The sequence below is a fragment of the Oncorhynchus mykiss genome, chromosome 1, assembly GCF_057628025.1.
Source record: "Oncorhynchus mykiss isolate SJ-2025 chromosome 1, ASM5762802v1, whole genome shotgun sequence".
Lineage (NCBI taxonomy): Eukaryota > Metazoa > Chordata > Actinopteri > Salmoniformes > Salmonidae > Oncorhynchus > Oncorhynchus mykiss.
Window position 1 is genome coordinate 33,951,938 of NC_143022.1, and position 18,582 is coordinate 33,970,519.

Here is an 18,582-nt window from a genome sequence, read left to right on the forward strand (position 1 = left end):
GGCAAAAAAATCGTATCCACAAGTTCATTTGCCTTTGGGGAAGTGGATAAAATACCGAAGTATCCCTTTAAAGCGTAATGGCGTGCATCTGCCATACACATAGTTTGTTGTCTAGCAGTGGTTCTGCTGTTTTGGGGATTGGTTTAGCATACCTTGCACTCTGCATTAAATTATTATTATCTTATCATTATGCATGCTCTGGCAGTGAGATACCCCGAAGGAGCCGAGTCTAACGCCAAGACTAACATATTGCATGTATTCTAATCTTTATTTAATAAATGGTTAACTGCGTTTAGTTTCTGAACCTTTATTTAACCATGAAAAGACCCTTGAGGTTAGAAACCTCTTTTGAGAGGGGGACCTCATTTAGCAGATATTCTTATCCACTTATAGTGCAGTTATCATTCATTGAAATGACCATTAACCTGTCTACGATATTGGTTCCCAGCTGGGAACCTACCCTCCCACGTTCAGCTGAAACGGCGGCGCATGGAACGCAAAAATATTCTTACAAATATTTAACCTCCACACATTAACAAGTCCAATAGCTCAAATGAAAGATAAACACCTTGTTCATCTAGCCAGCAAGTCAGATTTCTAAAATGTTTTACGGCGAAAACATAGCACATATAAAAACCACCACCAGACACAGCTCATTTGAATAGCCAAAACATGCAATCAACAAACGCAGGATTAAAAAATAAATCGCTCACTAACCTTTTGAAAATCTTCATCAGATGACAGTAATATGACATGTTACACAGTACATTTTTTTTTCTCAATAATATGCCATTTATATCCATAAATGTCCATTTACAGTGAGTTCACGTTCAGAAATTACTCAAAAATGCCCGCAGGAAATCTAGGTAGCGCGGCAAGATAACGTAAATAGACATCATAAACTTTGACTAAATATACATGTTCTACATATAGTTAGAAAGATACACTGCTTCTTTATGCAACCGCTTTGTTAGATTTATTTTTAACGTTACAGAAATCGCACACTATTCAATATGCTGAGACGGCGCTCAGTTCCAAGCTACATTTCTACGTAATGTTGGAGTCAACAGAAACACAGATTTAAGCATAAATATTCCCTTACCTTCGATGGTCTTCGTTCAGAATGTTCTGGAAGGCTTCATACTTACCCAATACATCGTTTGGTTTCAAGTCTTGCGTCTTTGTATTAGCTACTGCTAATAACATCAGCTGAAATGCACCCAAAACGTCCTCTGGTCCGGAAAAGTTGCGCATCAAAACTTCAAAATTACATATTATATGTCGACTAAACAGGTCAAACTAAGTGCAGAAGCAAGCTTTATGATGTTTTAGACACGCAAAACAAACTTCAATTCAATCGGCCATCGTCTGCCCTTCTCTTGAGTGCTGGAACAAAGGAATGGCTGGGACCAATTCGCGCCCCTACGCACAGCCTATTTTCTCGTGGCACGCACTAATTTCACTCCCATAGGGTCAATTCTCAAATCATAACTGGTTGGGAAGGGTGGGGGCCATGACGTCAAAGTTGCTCCAACTTTCATGGCCACAAAAACTAGTTTGGAAGAATGCCTGCCCTGTGAGTTCTGCTATACTTACAGACATAATTCCAACGGTTTTAGAATCTTTAGTCTTTATCTTTATCCAATAATAATTTTTATTTGCATATATTAGCAATTTTTGACAGATTTTTTTTTTCAGTTTACTAGGGGTACCCAATCTCTCCAAAGGGGGCATATGTCTGCCATATCCTTAACAGGTTTTAAACAATGACGTGTTACCTGAAATAGCTTCTGGCAGGCTCTCTTTCTTCGGTCTCCCAGATTCTTTTACAGTTTTTTTCAATTGCTTTGGTGCATTGTTCACAAATGAACATAGGTTTCTTAAAATTAAAATGTCATAAAATGTCCATAAAATATCTGCAGTAATAGTGGAATGATAGTGTTTCACAGTATTACTTACCCACCAGTGTTATGATTGGCAGTGATATTCGCCTATTGATTTCATCTATCAAAATGAGAAATCTGTTTTGACTTTATCTCTGTGTTATCTAGTGGAACTTGGGTCAAATGGCCAATGTAGAAATCGCTCTGTCATTTGCTTGCTAAAATTCTACACTGTTCGCTCAATTTCAGTATGTGTGAGAAAACAGTGTAGGGAATCATTATACCATCTAAATCGCTGTGAAATCTATTTTCAATTTTTAAAAAAAATGTTTGTTTTTACAGCAGTTTGAAGCTGGTGTACCAAAACCGAAAGTAAAACCCAGCTAGAACAGTGGATCTGGACCGATTCTGGCTGAGACTCGGGGCACTTGGTTAGAGTCAGACTCGACCGACGTCATGTGTTCCGAGTCTGGCCCGCAATCGGTGATGTCACTTGCTCTGAGACCTTGAAGTAGTGGTTCCCCTTGCTCTGCAATGGCTGCGGCTTTTGTGTAGCGATGGGTAGTAACGATGCTTCGTGGGTGACTGTTGTTGATGTGTGCAGAGGGTCCCTGGTTCGCGCCCAGGTATGGGCGAGGGGACGGTCTATAGTTATACTGTTACACTGGGATGCAGGGATTGAGCTCGGGCCGATTCCGGTGTGAGTTATCTGGCCCTAATGTATTACTTGGGGCTCGGGACGATTGTGACTACTCTCTGGCAGATGATTACACGGGCTGCTTTATATATATTATACCATAAAATGGTAGTTCAAATAGAATTGATAAGGAAGACAAACTACATTTAGATTTCAGCTTTGGGGATTCTTATAAGATGCCGGCAAAGTCGGATGAATTCCAGTAGATGGAAACGATTCTGGGCAGTCATTCATTTTGATTCCGGAAGAGTCCGATTCAATCAGTTCTGGCCCCTGGAAGCTTCCTCATTGCTATGCAGGGGAGGGGAGAGATTGGTTTTGGATGCAGCCTTGTGCTGTTGCAATTCATCTAGTTTCCACATAGGCGAGAAATTCTGTGTAGCATCTTTTAAAGGCCAATGCAGACATTTTTAAATCAATATCAAATAATTTCTGGGTAACACTTAAGTACCTCACTGAAATAGTTTTCAATTAAAATAGTCAAAAATGGCTTTTAAGCAGAAAAAATAAATTCAAGTAAGAATTTTGCTATGACAGTCGAGTGGTGAGGTGAATCAGATCAGTGCATGCCTCAGCTAACGTACTAACTAACCTTGAAATGGAGAGAAAAACCAAACCCATAACACACACACACACACATCTCACTCCTACAGTGGCTTGCAAAAGCATTCAAATCTCTGCAAGACTGATACAGGTTTCCCTCAAGAATTTCCCTGTAGTTAGCGCCATCCATCATTCCTTCAATTCTGACCAGTTTCCCAGTCCCTGCTGATGAAAAACATCCCCACTGCATGATGCTGCCACCACCATGCTTCACTGTGGGGATGGTATTCTCGGGATGATGAGAGGTGTTGGGTTTGTGCCAGACATAGCATTTTCCTTGATGGCCAAAAAGCTCAATTTTAGTCTCATCTGACCAGAGTACCTTCTTCCATATGTTTGGGGACTCTCCCACATGCCTTTTGGCAAACACCAAACATGTTTACCTATTTTTTTCTTTAAGCAATTGCTTTTTTTCTGGCCAGCTCTTCCTTAAAGCCCAGCTCTGTGGCATGTACGGCTTAAAGTGGTCCTATGGACAGATACTCCAATCGTTGCTGTGGAGCTTTGCAGCTCCTTCAGGGTTATCTTGGGTCTCTTTGTTACCTCTCTGATTAATGCCCTCCTTGCCTGGTCCGTGAGTTTTGGTGGGCAGCCCTCTCTTGGCAGTTTTGTTGTGGTGCCATATTCTTTCCATTAATTATAATGGATTTAATGGTGTTCCGTGGGATGTTCAAAGTTTATGATAGTTTTTTATAACCCAACCCTGATCTGTTCTTCTTCACAACTTTGCCCCTGACCTGTTTGGAGAGCTCCTTGGTCTTCATGGTGCCACTTGTTTGGTGGTGTTGCAGACTCCGGGGCCTTTCAGAACAGGTGTATATATACTGAGATCATGTAACAGACCGCGTGACACTTAGATTGCACATAGGTGGACTTTATTTAACTAATTATGTGACTTCTGAAGGTAATTGGTTGCACCAGCTCTTATTTAGGGGCTTCATAGCAAAGGGGGTGAATACATATGCACACACCACTTTTCAGTTGTTGTTTGAAAAAAAAGAAATTGAAACCAGTGATTTTTTTCATTTCACTTCACCAATTTGGACTATTTGGTGTATGTCCATTACATGAAATCCAAATAAAAATGCATTTAAAATACAGGTTGTAATGCAACAAAATAGGAAAAACGCCACTGGGGATGAATACTTTTGCAAGGCACTGTATATCCATCAGTTTATCAAAACAGAAGAGGTCATGGGCCCCAAGATGAATCAGCCCTGGGTTGGAGAGACCAGAGCAGGGTCGCATGACTGCACACACACATACACAAATCACGAGTTTGTGATGCTGTTGGAGGTTCTGGTCCATTTAAGTGGTAGCGGGGGATCTCCAGGTACTGCCTGTGGTCCACAAGCAAGGTCAAATATATACACACTTTCAAACATGCACACACCATTCCTAAAGCATTCCTAAATAAAGTGAGGGAGGGGAACCAGGTTCTCACGGCATGCCGAGCTAACAGCTTCCAGCTGTCTCTTGGCTGAGAGTGCTGCTATGGGAACACCAGTGGGGAAAATAGGGATTTATTAGAGAAGAGAGGGAGTATAGCGAGGGAGGTGGGGATAAAAGGAGAGAATGGGAGAAGGGGAAGAGAAAATAGAGGGAGAGGGTGGAAGAAAAAGGACAAGGGGTAAGAGAGAGAAGGCAGAGGGAAGAGAAGGAGTGCTAAAAGCTGGAGTTTACTTCTCTGATGTGAGGGGATATTCAGTCTCCAGTTTTAAAGAGATGGGGTCCCCTAAAAATAAAGGGGTCCCTCCCCAATGCTTCACTCCGTATATGTGTGTGAGGCTGAGCACACATTAATATAAGTGTGTGTGTCTCCATTGTTCCCCCACAAAGGACATGAAAGTTCTTAGTTCTCGCAAGTCTTGCTTCTAAGTCTCCATTTTACACACAGGAACAGCCAATGGGTTCTTAGTTGTAAACATTTCCTACACCACACTCTCAGCTTCAACCACCCAAAAGACAAAGCAGGGCCACACATAGTTTACAACATCACATGGCAGCTCAAGAGGGCACAATAAAGCTAAAGCAGACATGTTAGCCATGCAAACACATCAGCAGACATGTGAAACCCCTAAAACACAGCTGGGATCCTTCTGTTTACCTTTCCTGTGTTCTACTGTTGCCGGTAGCGACAGAAAACCATTGTCCTCTGAATGGAACAGCCCCACCTCTCCTTGCAGGACATTCCTTCAGTAGGAAGAGAATAAGGTGGTATGACATAAGGTAGAGTGTGTGTGTGTGTCTGGGACAGAGGAAGTGGGGAGTCAATATGAAAGGTCCCTCTGATAAGCCTGGCTGAGTCAGTCTCTGTGCTGACTCACACAGACAGGCTTCTCAGTGGATCTGTCTGTCAGCATGGAGACTACCAGGGTGGAGGGATCCACTGTAGTGAGTGTTCTCCTCTTCGTTCTTTTCCCATTTGAATGTGGCTTCCTCTCCTTCATTTGCAATATGGTGCGTGCCAGGCAAGCCTATTGTCTTCAGATAGGTGGTCACGCCTACGCGGATGCTCGTCCCTCAACCTACCCATCGGTCAGTGCAAGCAGAATCGTTATGCTATCGGATGAAAGACGAGGCGAGCCAGGTATTTACTTCCATTAATCCAAAGTTAACATAGCAGGATAAAGGTAAGGATGCCACTGGGCTACAGAGATGTGAGAGAGACACGCTTCTCCTAAAGCTTTAGAAAAACACAACAGACTTAATCTTCTTTATCTATAAAAATGTTTTATGTTTCTATGGAGTACAGACAGTATGGGCGTAGGGGGTACAGATAGTATGGGCGTAGGGGGCACAGATAGTATGGGCGTAGGGGGTACAGATAGTATGGGCGTAGGGGGTACAGATAGTATGGGCGTAGGGGGTACAGATAGTAAGGGCGTAGGGGGTACAGACAGTATGGGCGTAGGGGGTACAGACAGTATGGGCGTAGGGGGTACAGAAAGTATGGGCGTAGGGGGTACAGATAGTATGGGCGTAGGGGGTACAGAAAGTATGGGCGTAGGGGGTACAGATAGTATGGGCGTAGGGGGTACAGACAGTATGGGCGTAGGTGGTACAGACAGTATGGGCGTAGGGGGTACAGACAGTATGGGCGTAGGGGGTACAGAAAGTATGGGCGTAGGGGGTACAGACAGTATGGGCGTAGGGGGTACAGACAGTATGGGCGTAGGGGGTACAGACAGTATGGGCGTAGGGGGTACAGACAGTATGGGCGTAGGGGGTACAGACAGTATGGGCGTAGGGGGTACAGACAGTATGGGCGTAGGGGGTACAGACAGTATGGGCGTAGGGGGTACAGACAGTATGGGCGTAGGGGGTACAGATAGTATGCTTCTACATCCGCATTGCTTGCTGTTTGGGGTTTTAGGCTGTGATTCTGTACAGCACTTTGTGACGTCGGATGATGTAAGAAGGGCTTTATAAATACATTTGATTGATTGATTGACTACACAGAGAAGAAGAGACAGGAGGACGCCATCTTGAGAACATTCAGCAATAATTTATTTTCCTAATCTCAATAACCACCAAGTCTTCTCCTCTGGACATTTCATCATCAGTTGCCAACAACACCATTTAGAAAAATGTACAGTTACTATACAAATTCTTAATAGAAAAAATAATAAATTAACTGTTGAATTCTGTCTTTTTTTGTGTGAATTCCACATAGTTTTTTTCCTACAACACCTTTTTGTCAGGTTAACGTTGAAGAGAACAAATCAAATCATGTTACATGCTCTATGGTCTGGTGGAGTGGTGTCTTACTGACGTCTAAAGGAACGGTTTCCATTCTGCACAACTGGTATTAAAACTATTGACAACAATGAGGAGAGTCTATATCCAATGTGACAAAGCAGTAACTGGTCATCATGTAGCACCTGAAAGGATTCTTACTATGTTAGAACTTGGAAACAAGGTTAAACAATGTTAAAAACTCCACATAGGCTTACAGTGCCCCTCCGTACAGCATGTTCAGGAAAGAGGTTGATAAAATAGTTAGTTTAATCTTCTTTAACTATAAAAATGTTTTATGTTTCTATGGAGTACAGACAGTATGGGCGTAGGAGGTTCACATAGTATGGTCGAAGGGGGGGCTATAGAAGAGGGTACAACACACAGCGTCACATTGGGCTCAGAGGTCAGAGATTACCACAGGGGTTAGGAGTCAAAGGTCAAACTGGGTGTTGTCATGGATACAGAAATTATTCTCTGTTTAGGAGGAAAAGGTGAGGGGAGAGGGATGGTCCACATGGACTGCTCATGTTTTGGGTTTATTTGTTCATTTTTGTTTGTTTCGGGAACCACAGAGCATGCATGGTATGGTGTGAGCTAGCAGAGGTGGCTCATTCAGGGGGAATGGACAGGCTAACAAGCCTTAGCATAGCATAGCATAGCTGATGGCAGAATTAACTACAGGAGAGGTCAAACACAGCATTTTACCAGGACACCTTGCAGTGAGGCAGGGTTAGGGAGGGGGCTGTAAAACTCCTACAAACAGAAGGAATTTCTGGTCCAACTTGCTGCATGGTACAAGTTCAACTAATCTGACAGGGTAAGATTTTTGTGCAACCTTTAAACCATGTTTTATATTTGTGTTTTTTAAAGATTCAATGGAGGACATAAACCATGTACAAAGCACAGGCAAACATGTGCTTGAGAGACCGCAATTAATTGTTTTGTTTGGGTTTTTGTACACACAATAAGGACTGTCCACATACAGCATTACAACAATGTTAGACCATAAGGTGTGCTTTAAAATACTTGTTTTAGAATTAGCTTATAACAAGAGTTGGTCTATGTGTCGGTCTACGTAAGCAAGAGGTGTATGGAATCTATAAATTAAATGTAGGGGTTCAAGGGTATGGCTATAAGTTCTCGCTGTGTCACAGCCCTGTTACCGTGGGATATGGTGACGGCCTCACTTACTAAACCAATGTCAAAGTTCAGAGTTCATTGATGACATCATCTATACTGAACAAAACTATAAATGCAACATGCAACAATTTTTTTTTTTTTTACTGACTTACAGTTCATATCAGGAAATGAGCTTTTTAAATAAATGCACTAGGTCCTAATCTATTCATTTCACATGACTGGGAATACAGATGTGCATTTGTTGGTCACAGACACCTTAAAAAAAAAAGGTATGGGCATGGATCAGAACCAGTCAGTATCTGGTGTGACCAGCATTTGCCACATGCAGCGCAACACATCTCCTTTGCATAGAGTTGATCAGGCTGTTGATTGTGGCCTTTGAATGTTGTGCCACTCCTCTTCAATGGATGCATGATTATGCTGGATATTGGAGGGAACTGGAACACTCTGATCCACGTTGATCCAGCACATCCCAAACATTCTCAATGGGTGACATATTTGGTGAGTAGGCAGGCCATGGAAGATCTGGGACATATTCAGCTTCCAGGAATTGTGTACAGATCTGTGCCACATTGGGCCGTTCATTGTCATGCTGAAACATGAGGTGATGGCGGCGGATGAACGGCACGACAATGGGCCTCAGGATCTCGTCACTGGATCTCTGTGCATTCAAATTACCATTGATAAAATGCAATTGTCATCGTTGTCCGTAGTTTATGCCTTCCCATACCATAATCCCACCGCCCCCATGGGGCCCTCTGTTCACAATAATGAAATCAGCAAACTGCTTTCCCACAGTACGCCATACATGTTGTTTGTGAGGCCAGTTGGCCAGTTGGACGTGCCGCCAAATTCTCTAAAACAACGTTGGAAGTGGCTTATCGTAGAGAAATTAACATTCCTGCATTCAGCATGTCAATTGCACGCTCCCTAAAAACTTGAGACATCAGTGGCATTGTGTTGTGTGACAAAACTGCACATTTTAGAGTGGCCTTTTATTGTCCCCAGCACAAGATGCACCTGTGTAATGATCATGCTGTTTAATCAGCTTCTTGATATGCCACACCTGTCAGGTGGATGGATTATCTTGCCAAAAGAGAAATTCTCACTAACAGGGATGTAAACAAATTTGTGCACAACATTTGAGAGAAATAAGCTTTTTGAGCATATGGAACATTTCTGGGATATTTTATTTCAGCTCATGAAACAAGGGACCAACACTTTACATGTTGTATTTATGTTTTTGTTCAGTGTAGTAATAGAAGCACAATAATATAAACACCCTGTTTGGTTCTGGTGTGACATTATTTCTATACTATATGTGTGTGTGTTACTTTTTTATATTAAGTCTGGATTTACTCTTACATCATGAATGTGTTGTTATGCAGATGTTCTTAATCCCCTTATATGTATCAAAAAGTCAGGAGGAGAACTAGATGAAAACTGGTTCTGTATATTATAGGCCTATTGTTTATATATAAAACAACTAGGCAATTCAGTTAAGAACAAATTCTTATTTACAATGACTGCCTACCTCGGCCAATTGTGCACCACCACTATCGGACTCCCAATCATGGCCGGATGTGATACAGCCTGGATTCAAACCAGGGACTGTAGTGACGCCTCTGGCACTGAGATGCAGTGTCTTAGACCGCCGCGCCACTCGGGAGCCCATAGTTTTCATATATTGTGTTTAACTGTGTATGTTGTGCTCTGGTATCAAAACTTAGATTGAATACTTAACTTGACATATCTCTGATTGGTGTATAGACCTCTTCCTGCTGTTCATTTGGCTCTGGGAAGCAGGATCTCTATACAGCAGACACTTCCTCTGCTAGACTAGGAACTGGGCCCTGTGGGATTTATAGTTATATGGTTTGTAGTTTTAGTGAGCGGCTGTTTTCAGCAGGGGCGCGACTTTGGTTTAAGAAGTTGGGGGGACATATTATTATTATTATTATTATTATTAACATTCCAAACAGCCTACCCGACCGCTCGAAGGCGTCCGCATGGTCCTAAAGCACACCGTTGCCTAGTTTTGTATAACATTCCAATGATAAAACTGGGGATGACAAAAATGCAATTTCAGAATGTGTCCCCCCCGCCCCCAGTGAAAGTAGCGCCCCTGGTTTTCAGTGCTGGGTTAGAGTACAGACATAGATGGCACCGCTGAGAAAAGAATGTGTGTGTGTGTGAATCCACACACAAGATGTGTGTGTGTTCTGACCGGTTGATAGATGTTAGGCAGAGAGAGTATAGCCTGAGATAATGACCTGTACAAATGAGAACCTTCTGGAGTTTACAGGTTTCAAGCTTTATCTAAATATTAACCCCCAAATATACTACACTGGTGTCTGAGACAATGACCAATCTTGGGGTTGGACAGACAGACTGACAGATTGACGTGACACAGACAGACTGGTCCTTAAACATGGGTTGCATCCCATTTTTAACATAGGACTGCACAGACAGTCAGATATATGATGTCACAACGCATGGAGAAGTGTTTAATATCTCACCGATCTCATCATATGCACAGCTCGACTGTGAGGGAGGGGTGTGCCCTTCGCTACAACTGTGTGATTGACAGCTCCACACAGCCCTAAACATCCAATTAGCTTTCACCTCTCACCAGAAAGTCAAATGAAGGGGAGGAGCCAGATGAAATAGACCACTGAAAGCCTGCAGATATGTTTGGAAATAAACCCACAAAACTACATGTGGTCTTAATTCCAATTCAACCCAAAACTACTACACACATAGCTACAGTTTCACCCAAACTCAAGACATTAGCTTTAAGCAAGAGATTCCTAGCATATTCTGGCTCTCCAGGACCCAAACCCTGAAGAAGTGTCTGTGGCCCCCAGTCGGTCCCTGTCTGTCTCTGGTCTGGCTGAGCAGGGCCCCCATTCCGTCCCTGTCTGTCTCTGGTCTGGCTGAGCAGGGCCCCCATTCCGTCCCTGTCTGTCTCTGGTCTGGCTGTGCAGGGCCCCCATTCCGTCCCTGTCTGTCTCTGGTCTGGCTGTGCAGGGCCCCCAGTCCGTCCCTGTCTGTCTCTGGTCTGGCTGAGCAGGGCCCCCATTCTGTCCGTCTGTCTCTGATCTGTCTGTCCCTGTCTGTTTGTGGTCTGGCTGTGCAGGGCCCCCAGTCCGTCCCTGTCTGGCTGAGCAGGGCCCCCATTCTGTCCGTCTGTCTCTGATCTGGCTGTGCAGGGCCCCGCGTCTGTCCCTGTCTGTTTGTGGTCTGGCTGTGCAGGGCCCCCAGTTCGCCCATAATCTCCCAGTACAGCTAAGCACAGTGCCCCAGCATAGTGGCAAAACATCCAAGTCCAGGAGCTCACTGCTCAGTAGCAGTGTGGATAGTCCCAGTATCAGAGACTAGTTGATCAATCTGGCTGGCTGTTGTACACCCCCAATCCAGATGACTGACATCCCAATAGATGTGCTCAGAACTCCCAGCAGGATCCCAGTAGAATTGACCAGTCTTTCCGTTCCTCTGAAAACTCCAAGTATGTGGGTTGTAGCTTCCAGTATGATAAACCAGTGTTCCCAGTGTGTCCATGGGACTGGTGCCATTGGTCAGTCAGGTGGATCTTTGGTTGTGGGATAGATAGTTGGGATTGGGATTATAATTGTTGGGAATGTTTGTACGTTTGTCTTTTGTCTTTCAGATAATCTACAATTCTCCAATAATCTGCTCTGCAATTTTCCTAAAGGGTGAAAAAGTAATTGAGTCTCTCCCAAGCAATATTTTCATTTTTTTGTACAAAACGATACAGAGAAATAAACAAAGACTTTAACAATGAAATTAACCTAGCAGATCCAGCGGACACACACAGGCCCAGAATTTGAGCCAAAACACATTTCATCTTGCAGGTATCCTCTGATTGGCTGGCAACACACTGGGGTCAGGGGTAGATATAAGTCAGGGCCTGAGGGCCATGTAGTCTGGGCAGGGGGTTGTGTGTGTGTGTGTGCTCTTACCCCCCCACCTCCCCCCTTTCCCACTCCTGGTCTCCCTGGGGCTCAGACTGAAGCAGGGTCAGGGATTAAAGGTCAGAGTTCACGATCATTCAGCGGTTCTGTTTGGCTGTTCCACAGCAATAGTCCTGCCCAGTTGGGCATGTCCTTCCTATAAACTCCAGCTCAACCAAACTTGATATGCACATAAAATGATAAAGGGAAATATGGATAAAGGGAGGGATGGAGGAGGGTTTCCTGTCCATGATGAGGCCAGTCTAGTCAGGGCTAGAGGAGAGGTTGGTGGAGGCAGTAAAGGTCAGTGTTGAGGGTCAGTAAGGGTCAGTAGGTGTTAGGTGGTGGTCAGTAGGTCAGACCAGGGTTCCAGGTTTGGCCTTGTCGTGTCCGTACCACTGGACATCTGCCAGCTCTGAACACAGAGGACTGCTGAGAAAACAACTATCATTGAATGACCTGCAGACAGAGAGAGTGAGAGAGAGAGTGACAGAGAGAGAGAAAGAGAGCGAGAATACCATTTTTAATTATGGAAATACTGGAGGACTGATGGCTTATGCACTCTGCTTCCACAAAATCTACAGAAGTTATTGTTTTCTTCGCTTAGTAAAACTGTTGGTCACTTCTTCGTCAAGGGGAAGGAAACAAGGACTGTAACAAATCGTTATGATCAATGAACTTGATTGGTTTGTGTCGTTTTTGGTCTCATTGCTCTGATGGTTACTGTCTTTGTCTAGATCTAAAGCTTTTGTGAAAACAATGTGTACAATCCATAAGGCCTTTCCCTCTTTTCAGGCCTCATTTCAAACTGGCCAATCACTCCTCCTATATTGCTGTCTCTATGTCAAGGCACACGTCCTGTTAGTGTACTAGTCTAAAACTACAGTAGGTGACTAGAGTGCATTTCTGTTTCTCCGCTCGCTACCCGCAGTGTCCAATCGTTCACTCCCCTTCGTGGTTTTAGAATGAATGAACTGGTATTATTTTGGATACTCCCTGTGGCTACTGCTTAACAATCTTTGAGGGGGACTGAATGAGAGCACACGCCTGGGACAAGTCAACAGTGAGAATAGCTATTGAGTTGACTAAGTTCGAGTTCAATTAGGGCTGGTAATAGAGTACCGAGGGAGGGTTAGGATTTACTGTAGTAATAATAATAATACATTACATCTGCGAAGCGCTTTTAATTCTACAAGAATAATCTCATTAAACAGTTTGTTTTACGAAAGCAAATATACGTATAACCACATCATAAAAGCATCAATCAAAGTCTAGGAGGAAGGGTAGGCCAGCCGATAAAGATGAGTCTTAAGGCCTGCTTTAGAGAGCAGCCACACACAGCAGACATGCAGAGTCCAGTTACAGTCATAGAAACAGAGCAGATAGAACAGACACCATTCCCAAAGTTGCTATTAGAAAGGATTAGAAACGGGAAGAGCCTATTCAACTCAGCATTTGGTACAAAACTAAGAATATAGAAAACAGATTCTATTTCTACACCTTTGATCTAGTTCAGGTTCTGTTTCTACATATCTAGTCAAGGGGATCTATTTCTATGCCCCTGATCTATTTGAGTTTCTGTTTCTATGTCTCTGTTCTAGGTGCCAGGATTTATTCTATTGTGTGTGTTTCTATGTCCTGGAAGTCTAGGAGTGTCCAGACTGACAGTATATGGGTTGTTTCTATGGTCTATGGTTCTTTATTGTTGTTCTGTAGTTCTCTGGTATATTTGTTGTATTTCTAGGTCTGTGTTCTGGGAGAGTCCTGGCAGACAGACAGTACCTCTATGCGTCAGAGCTGGGCTGAGTGGGAGACTGACACACGTCTTCAGTAGGAGAGCTGTCTGCTGTACCGCTAAACCAGGAAACACAGACAGACAGACAGACAGACAGACAGACAGACAGACAGACAGACAGACAGACAGACAGACAGACAAAGAGACAGACAGACAGACAGACAGCAGAGAGGTTAGTACAGGAGGAGAGGGAGAGAGGGAGAAAGATAAAGAGGGATGGAATGAGAAGGAAAAATAGAGAAGAGTGAAAGAGAGGAAAGATAAGTTAACAAATCAGTTAGTCCTTTAGGAAGACAAGACAGCCGTGTGATCAGTAGCTAGACAGAGTACCGTGCTGCAGAAGGAAAAAGGTTAGGGGTTGGTAAGGCAGAGGTTATAAAGGTTGTAAGAGAAGCGTAGATGCTGAAGATGTTTTGTGAGGATGCAGATTTTGTCCTGTGAATTACAATACAGGAGCCAAAGCCTTTAACCCAGGATTAAATGTCAAATAGGATTAGGATCCTGAGTGCCTGGTCTTTAACAGTTTATATATCACTCTGCAAATTATGTATTGGTGTGTGCATGTGTTTGTGTGCTGTTTGTCTGTGTGTCTGTCATGTGCGTGCATGTGTGTGTCGTACCCGCTCTGCCAGTTGAGGATGTGTTGTGGGCTGCAGGGGGGCGTGGGTGTTGCGGCCTGTTCACTAGAGGGAGTCCCACTCCTCGGGCTGTGAGGGGACGCTGATGTACAGACACACAGTTATACACACACACACACACGTCAATAGGTGGTCAAGGGCTGTGTTATCCCAGCTATGCCCCACTGTGACTAACATGACTAACGAGCTCCATTTGGTTCAGGGATCACTTTACATTCATTCACACACACTCTGCTAAACTTCAGCCTATCCAATGTTCTTTCACGAACTAACTATTCTGTAAAGAATATACACTACTGTTCAAAAGTTTGTCTAGTTTGAGAAACAGATGCATCACAAGTCCTCAACTGGCAGCTTCATTAAATAGTACCCGCAAAACACCAGTCTCAACGTCAACAGTGAAGAGGCGACTCCGGGATGCTGGCCTTCTAGGCAGAGTTGCAAAGAAAAAGCCATATCTCAAGACTGGCCAATAAAAAGATAAGATTAAGATGGGCAAAAGAACACAGACAGCGGAGAGAGGAACTCTGCCTAGAAGGCCAGAGTCCCGGAATCGCCACTTCACTGTTGACGTTGAGATGGGTATATTGTGGGTACTATTTAATGAAGCTGCCAGTTGAGGACTTGTGAGGCATCTGTTTCTCAAACTAGACACTCTAATGTATTTGTCCTCTTGCTCAGTTGTGCACCGGGGCCTCCCACTCCTCTTTCTATTCTGGGTTGAACCAGTTTGCGCTGTTCTGTGAAGGGAGTAGTACACAGTGCTGTACGAGATCTTCAGTTTCTTGGCAATTTCTCGCATGGAATAGCATTCATTTCTCAGAACAAGAAAAGACTGACTAATTTCAGAAAAAAGTGCTTTGTTTCTGGCCATTTTGAGTCGGTAATCAAATCAAATCAAATCAAATTTTATTTGTCACATACACATGGTTAGCAGATGTTAATGTGAGTGTAGCGAAATGCTTGTGCTTCTAGTTCCGACAATGCAGTAATAACAAGTAATCTAACTAACAATTCCAAACTACTGTCTTGTACACAGTGTAAGGGGATAAAGAATATGTACATAAGGATATATGAATGAGTGATGGTACAGAGCAGCATAGGCAAGATACAGTAGATGGTATCGAGTACAGTATATACATATGAGATGAGTATGTAAACAAAGTGGCATAGTTAAAGTGGCTAGTGATACATGTATTACATAAGAATACAGTCGATGATATAGAGTACAGCATATACGTATGCATATGAGATGAATAATGTAGGGTAAGTAACATTATATAAGGTAGTATTGTTTAAAGTGGCTAGTGATATATTTACATCATTTCCCGTCAATTCCCATTATTAAAGTGGCTGGAGTTGAGTCAGTGTCAGTGTGTTGGCAGCAGCCACTCAATGTTAGTGGTGGCTGTTTAACAGTCTGATGGCCTTGAGATAGAAGCTTTTTTTCAGTCTCTCGGTCCCTGCTTTGATGCACCTGTACTGACCTCGCCTTCTGGATGATAGCGGGGTGAACAGGCTCGGGTGGTTGATGTCCTTGATGATCTTTATGGCCTTCCTGTGACATCGGGTGGTGTAGGTGTCCTGGAGGGCAGGTAGTTTGCCCCCGGTGATGCGTTGTGCAGACCTCACTACCCTCTGGAGAGCCTTACGGTTGAGGGCAGAGCAGTTGCCGTACCAGGCGGTGATACAGCCATTTTGCCACAACTTTGGAAATATGCTTGGGGTCACTGTCCATTTGGAAGACCCATTTGCGACCAAGCTTCAACTTCCTGACTGATGTCTTGAGATTTGCTTCAATATATCTACATAATCTTCCTACCTTATGATGCCATCTATTTTGTGAAGTGCCACATCATTTTCCTTCCTCATGGAGCCATCTATTTTGTGAAGTGCACCAGTCCCTCCTGCAGCAAAGCACCCCCACAACATGATGCTGCCAACCCCGTGATTCACGGTTGGGATGGTTTTCTTCGGCTTGCAAGCCTCTCCCTTTTTCCTCCAAACATAACGATGGTCATTATGGCCAAACAGTTCTATTTTTGTTTCATCAGACCAGAGGACATTTCTCCAAAAAGTATGATCTTTGTCCCCATGTGCAGTTGCAAACCCTAGTTTGCTTTTTACGGCGGTTTTGGAGCAGTGGCTTCTTCCTTGCTGAGCTGCCTTTCAGGTTATGTCGATATAGGACTCGTTTTACTGTGGATATAGATACTTTTGTACCTGTTTCCTCAAGCATCTTCAAGGTCCTTTGCTGTTGTTCTGGGATTGATTTGCACTTTTCGCACCACAGTATGTTCAACTCTGGGAGACAGAATGCGTCTCCTTCCTGAGTGGTATGACGGCTGCGTGGTCCCATGGTGTTTACACTTGAGTACTATTGTTTGTACAGGTGAACGTGGTACCTTCAGGCGATTGGAAATTGCTCCCAAGGATGAACCAGACTTAAGGAGGTCTACGATTTTTTTCCTGAGGTCTTGGCTGATTTATTTTAATTTTCCCATGATGTCAAGCAAAGAGGCACTGAGTTTGAAGGTAGGCCTTGAAATACATCCACATAGGCTAATTGACATAATTTGAGTCAATCAGAAGCTTCTAAAGCCATGACATAATTTTCTGGAATTTACCAAGCTGTTTAAAGAATTGTGATACAGTGATTAATAAGTTAAATAATCTGTCTGTAATTGTTGGGAAAATTACTTGTGTCTTGCACAAAGTAGACGTCCTAACCGACTTGCCAAAACTATAGTTTGTTAACAAGAAATTTGTGGAGTGGTTGAAAAATGAGATTTAATGACTTTAAGCTTTAGTGTATGTAAACTTTCGTCTTCAACTATGTGTGTGTGTGTTACATATATCTGTCCTTTACAACGCCTGACCCAATCAAAACTCTAACTATCCTACCAGATTCAAGCCTAGCTCAGAACATAAACGGGTCTACGCGTGTGTGTTGTCACCCACCTGGTGATCCCTTGGCGAGTGTCCCCACCCTGCTCCCTCGTCCGAGTCCCAGCGTGCCTTGCAGTGAGCCGCTGTCCGACGTGTTGGAGCCGGCGTGACTCCTCTCCTTTACACTGCCCGTAGAGCGCTGGTACCAACACTTCAACTCATCTGACACCACCGCCCTCCCCCCTCCTCCCCCCTCTCGCCCCAGTGAGGGAGTCCGTACAATCTGGGAGCGGGACGGGGTGAGTCTGCTGCTCCCCTCTCCCCCCTCCTCGCCCCCCCAGGTCTCCTTGTAGAGCCCCCCGGCTGTGTAGGAGCTGGAGGTTTTGAACTGGGCCTTGACGCTGTAGTGGCCCTCCTGGTCACTCTCCAGGCTGCGCACCACCACCGGGTTGGGGCTGCCCTCTACGTACAGGGGGTACTCTTTAATCCGGTACTGGGACGAAGGCTGGCTCTGGCTGTGAAGGTACACCCCGTGCTGCCCTGACCCAGTCCCTGCCACCCCCGTACCACCGCACCCTGAACCGTTCTTGGCTGCAAGGTTGGGCATGGAACCAGAGTTAGAGGAACCAAGGTGACCTGCAGACCTGGAGAGAGAGAGGAGGTTAACATAAATATTAAACATAGAAACAAATCCTCTGCTAAACAAGCCTAAAGTCAGTCTCTGGACACACCCACCTCTGCTGTACTAACCTGTGCCTCTGTCTCTGTCTCTGCCTGGCTTTGGAAGGGGAGTCCTCTCCTAGGGTGGAGTAGTTTGGGTTGGAGCCTGGAGCTACCCCAGGGTAGTAGTGTTCTGAGCTGCTCTGGGAGGTACAGGACGAACAGTCATCCAACGGGTCAGAGCCATTGAAGCTGCGAGTCCCCGGGGCCAGGAAGATGTCTGGGCTGCCGGGGGCTCCCAGGGTGTGTGTGTGAGTGTGTGTGTCGGGGTCGGAGGCCAGCAGCTTGCCCTGAGATTCCAGGCTGGAGCTGCGGTTCCTAAAGTGCTGAACCAGACTGTGCAGATGGGTGGGACTGATGTCCACAGACCTGGTGGAGGGAAAGAGATGCAGAGAGTGAGGGTGAGAGATGGAGAGAGGAAGGGAAAGATGGAGAGAGAGGTTACAGTATGGTTGTGACTTTGACTTAGTGAGGTGACCATAGCGCGGTACTTTTCTGAAGG

The 18,582-nt window shown here is 44.4% G+C and overlaps 1 protein-coding gene across 39 annotated transcripts in view; it reads right to left on the minus strand.

The window, feature by feature from the left end:
• Window positions 1-6,671: 6,671 nt before the first annotated feature.
• LOC110532201 (FERM domain-containing protein 4A) overlaps window positions 6,672-18,582 on the minus strand; it is a 204,393-nt gene continuing 192,482 nt past the window's right edge. For 24 of the 39 annotated variants that reach the window (XM_090229189.1, XM_090229186.1, XM_090229181.1 and 21 more), the window contains 4 exons: window positions 18,111-18,449; window positions 17,433-18,004; window positions 14,454-14,553; window positions 6,672-12,497 (listed from right to left, as the gene is read on the minus strand). In XM_090229189.1, the coding sequence (XP_090085315.1) occupies window positions 12,395-12,497; window positions 14,454-14,553; window positions 17,433-18,004; window positions 18,111-18,449 (1,114 nt within the window). In that variant the 3' untranslated portion in view covers window positions 6,672-12,394. Of the gene's footprint in view, window positions 12,498-13,820; window positions 13,893-14,453; window positions 14,554-17,432; window positions 18,005-18,110; window positions 18,450-18,582 lie in introns of all 39 variants that reach the window. The other 15 variants (XM_090229212.1, XM_090229233.1, XM_090229171.1 and 12 more) reach the window with 3 other exon arrangements.